Source organism: Ostrea edulis, chromosome 1 (genome assembly GCF_947568905.1).
Source record: "Ostrea edulis chromosome 1, xbOstEdul1.1, whole genome shotgun sequence".
NCBI lineage: Eukaryota > Metazoa > Mollusca > Bivalvia > Ostreida > Ostreidae > Ostrea > Ostrea edulis.
The window spans coordinates 27569864-27574863 of NC_079164.1; the positions used below are offsets into that span (position 1 = coordinate 27569864).

At 34.6% G+C, this 5000-nt stretch overlaps 1 protein-coding gene across 1 annotated transcript in view; it reads right to left on the minus strand.

Moving 5' to 3' along the window:
- Positions 1 to 4877: 4877 nt before the first annotated feature.
- The window catches only part of LOC125663867 (uncharacterized), a 17330-nt gene continuing 17207 nt past the window's right edge, over positions 4878 to 5000 (minus strand). Inside the window, exon 11 of the mRNA XM_048896283.2 lies at positions 4878 to 5000. This exon is cut by the window's right edge and continues 86 nt beyond it. Within this exon, the coding sequence (XP_048752240.2) occupies positions 4974 to 5000 (27 nt within the window). The 3' untranslated portion in view covers positions 4878 to 4973.

Below are 5000 nucleotides of genomic sequence, written 5' to 3' on the forward strand. Positions count from 1 at the left end.
CCTAGCCCCTAAGACTCCAGGGGGCATGAGTCCTGCAATTTACAATTGATGTCCACCTAGTCCTAAAGATGCTTTATACCAAATTTGAACAGATTTGGAATGATAGTTACGAAGAACAAGTTACAAATGTTCATTTGCTAACGAATGACGACGGACGAGACCACATTGCAATATATTATTATAGGTCACCTACTTTTTCTCATGTGACCTAAATCCTTCAATTCAAATGGAAAATATATAATACAAATAGAAAATTATACAATGTAAATTGATACATTAGAAATGAAAACAAATATACAACATTAAAGGATTACAATATATATATAACAAATAAAAAAAAAAATGAAAAATTACCAATTGCAAATGGAAAAGATCAAATATTGCAACGCTTGATACATGTATGACATAGATAATTGCTATTTTATATATTTGACTTACAGATCAATTTGATTAACAATTATGAAAATCGACGTTTTTACAATATCGACGAAATGCAATACTACAAAATTAATCGACCATATTATCTTGCAATTTTTCAATAACATTGTTAGATGATATGTGGTACATTAAACAATTCAATTGATAGCCATGGAGATCAGTATGTGACCGTGATAAAAGCGCCATCAGTCGAAAACACACAATGGTGTCGGTTCATAGATCCTGTCAACAAACCATCATGTGCACCGGTAACAGTTTCGTGTTAATGCGTTCATGGAAATTTGACGAGTAGGTGGTTTAATTATAAGACGGAGAAAACAGTGAGAGGAACAGATGTTGTCTACTTCTCTGTAACACTTGGCTGTTTTAGCAATATTAGCATATTAATTTCTTACATTTTTCTCATTAAATCGGAAATTATTCATAATGCTGCACATAGGAGGACGTCAAAGGTGCGGTCGTTCTGCCTTAATTATTGTATTGCTGACTACAACCCAGAAGCAGAAAGAAAATATTGCAATGGTGGATCGATAAGAAACAAATTCTAATCGATTTCATTTTTCTCTAGATTATGATAATCAATGTTTGGACTTTTTTGACAATATGGAAGTATAATATACCTCTGCAAAGACAAAATAATAATAATTTGTCTGCTTTGTGTGAATAACACTGTGTGTCAGAGATGATGATATTCATAAAAGTATATGTTTTATCTCCCATACCAATACATGTATTCCTTTGAATCAGACTTTGTACATTTCATTTTATTTTAGAATGTGTAAATCAATGTGTGCCATAAGAAAACAATTTTTACATTCAAGGTATTGTACAAACCCAAATGTGGTTAAATTTTCTGAATTAATGTCAACTACAAGTGCTAAAAAATTGAGAAACCTATGTTTGTTTATAACAAAAATATACGATTTAGTCTGTCCTCGATAACTCATACATACATGCATATGTATATTCTATATATTTTTTCTCGCTTCCTTTTTTCTCTCCTTATGTGAACATGATTATGTTTGTGTCTCTCTTCCCTGTATCTCTTTTCCCATTGGAATGTATCACATGTACTTGACCTCATGTACCACTTATTATTGGTTTGAGTGAATAAAGAAACTTGTAAACTGAACATCAAGGTAACAATGGGGATGAAGTCCAGCTCCTTCTAATCCATGATATTTTACATACTAATTCGTCGGCCAATCAGATTCACTTCTATCTTTGTCCAGACAGCATCCGTTCTTTGTTTAAGATGATGATTTACCTCTCTTCCAGTCTGTCTGCTGTAGATTATTTTAAAGATTTGATCAGTATTGGTGAGACTTTTTTCACTGAGCACATTCTAATTTTGATTACCGCTTGTTTAAGGTGTCATTTTGTAGCTGGAACTTCTTTCATTCTATTTTAGTTGATTGCAATTGATGAAAAAATAACAAATATCAGTGCTACATGTACAGTTTACAAAAATTAGAAAGGCCAATGTAGGGAAATGAGATTTTTTTCATCGCAGAATGACAGACAAGGGACGTAACTTTAGTTTATTTAAATATAATATCAGTAAAATATATGTAGGTATCGCTATATATATATACTCTTCTAAAGAAAGAAGAAAAAAAACTCATAGCAGATCCAATTTGCAATAGGATTGTGGCCCGTATTATTTGTAAAACCCACCTTATTTGATTGCAGGTAGCTCTATTTCGATATTTCATTATGTGTTGTTCGGGTTCAGATTGCATAATCATACACTGTACCTATGTGATACATGTGGTCTTGTATATTTGTTTTCGACTCGTTGTGACCCCAATTAGTTTATTCTGTTATATAACTTCGTCATTTTCAAAATAAATGACATTTTTTCAATTCATACCAATGTCCTGTTTTCACTGCCTTTATCAAGTTACAAGCAAAGGTTACTTGGCGAGTCATATTACCTAAGGAACATAAAGCAACTCCGTGGGGATCCGGGTTAGAATAGGTCTTCAGTACCCCCTTGCTTGTCGTAAGAGGCAACTAAATGGGGCGGTCCTTCGGGTGAGACCGCAAAAACCGAGGTCCCGTGTCACAGCAGGTGTGGCACGATAAAGATCTCTCCCTGCTCAGTGGCCATAAGTGCCGAACATAGGCCTAAATTTTGCAGCCCTTCACCATATGAGTGAAATATTCTCGAGAGGGACGTAAAACAATATACAATCAATCAATCTATTTCTTATAAAGAATTTATTTGTTCGATAAAAATTACAATGTATGTGTTTAAACGTCCATTATATTATAACGCATCGTCGCAAACCACGGCTAATAAGTACAATCCTCCCCCAGGAGGGAGCTATATGCGGACTCCGGACCGTGGCTTGAGACGATGGTTAATCCGTTGAGAAAAAGAAACCAGTTTTCCAATCAAGGGTTATTAAATGGGACATGTCACTGTTTTGCATGAATGGTATACGCTTGATTTGCACAAATTCACACACGTTTATCGAGTCGGCATGTATTTCTCGTGGGACATAGACCTTATGCCCATAAAAGCCAGGGTTTCTTAGTTTTTAAGTTACCTGAGTCACTCAGGTGACCTATTGGTATTGTTCTGCGTCCGTCGTCGTCTGTCGTAGGGGTTCTGACCCCCAGGGCAGGGCCAAACTTACGTTTATGTCTAAAACACTTAAATATCATCTTTAGTATTATTGATACCAAATTGAAACTAAATGGATATTTAGAAAGGACAGGTAGTCCTTTACCAAAATTGTAAATTTGATGATCCCCGGGCTAGGGGTTCTGACCCCATGGTGGGGTCAAATTTAGTATATAGTATTTATGTGTTAGTTTGCTGATATTGTATAAAATCTAAATGCATACTTAGCAATCGCAGAAAAGGATGTATCCAAAAAACAAAAAATAATGAGTTTTACAACCCAGGATTTTGACTCTAGGATGAGTTCAATTTAGTCATATCTTTTAATGCTAATACACCTATTATATTAATTTAAAGCCTTTCATCAGTGTATGCACTTTTGAGGGCATTGAAGTTTTAAGAACACATCTTGTTTTTTACTGTTGCTGAACATTAGAATTTAGCCTAGCTATTCAGAACAGGATTTTTTAACTAGCTTTCATAGCCTTTGGGAGTAGTGAAACCTTTTCACTAGTACGCAGGTGACTGATAAGGCTTGTGGGCCAATTCTTTAAATCAGTTGTGCCTTTAGACAGTCAACGACGAAATTATGCCACATCTCAGCAAAGCACAGCAGAACAATGCAATCGGTCGACTGTATACACTATTGTTTTTAGTTAACTATGAATAACATTTACATACGTCTCTTCATTGTCATTACTTTACAGTGGATTTAAAAATCAATGCATTATTTATTTACATCTCAGCATGAATGTGCATCTGGGTTGCATCCTCACGTTTCACACGCAGTATAGCATGTATGGTAATCTCAAAAAGAAATTTGGTTCGCTTCGGTTACATTCATTGAATTACAAGCATCTGTGTTGCAAGTTAATGAAGACCATGGAAAACCACAAGAAAGAATGTTTGAATACGGGAACTACAGTACTGGTTGGGCCACACCAGCATTCAAAACAGTCACCTACAATGTGTATAAACTTTAGGAACCGAGCTTCAGTGTCATGATGGGCCTGGTGGTACGAAAAAGAACCCTTAAAGGCATAGGGTCTATCTTTTATCTCAAATATGACATCACAATATTTTGCAAGAAGAACTGCAAAAACAAATTTGTAGTATTAATTATGAGTTATCTATAGCTGTAGCGCTTTGAAATTGAAGTCATTTTGACGTTTTAGCCCTTTATAAAATATTTGTCTGGAGGACAATATATTAAACTGGTACCCCGCTGATTGGTGGCTACACACTAACATAAGAGATGCGAAGTCAACAGGGTACCAGTTTAGACAAATGAGAACAGGGGATTATTTCGTAATTACTAACTTATCCAATGTGTTTGTAAACATTCTGAAGAACTTTCTGTGATTTTCTAGTTATGATCTTCAATTTTGCCATCTTTTTAGAACATGCAAAATTTTACCAATATCTTAGACCCTATGCCTTTAATATAATCTGAAACCCTTAATATAATGATCTCAAATCACGCTATGAACCCTTAATATAATGATCTGAAATCACGTTTTGAAAATGTGAAAATAAAGTTCATGTACATTGATCAATCTTAGAAATTCTATAAAAACTATAAAATTGAGAGTAGGGCAAACACGGATCCTCAGGAAAACGCAGAGGTGGGATCAAGTGCCTAGGAAGAGTAAGCAATTCCTGTTGAATGGGCACATCCACTGTGAGCCCTATATCTTGAACAGAGTAACCCGTAGTCAAGATCATTGCATTTAATTCAAAGAATGTAAACTATGGGTAGTCTCTACTCATCTGTATATGTATTCTCTTTGCAACACTACACAGAATAAACAGTAAACAGTATTGATTTATTCATTACGCTATATTTTTCTATTGTTCATATCTATGGACATATTTTGACAATGTTTTTTTTTTTTTTTTACTTTTAAGGACAAATATTACATCTGTGAGG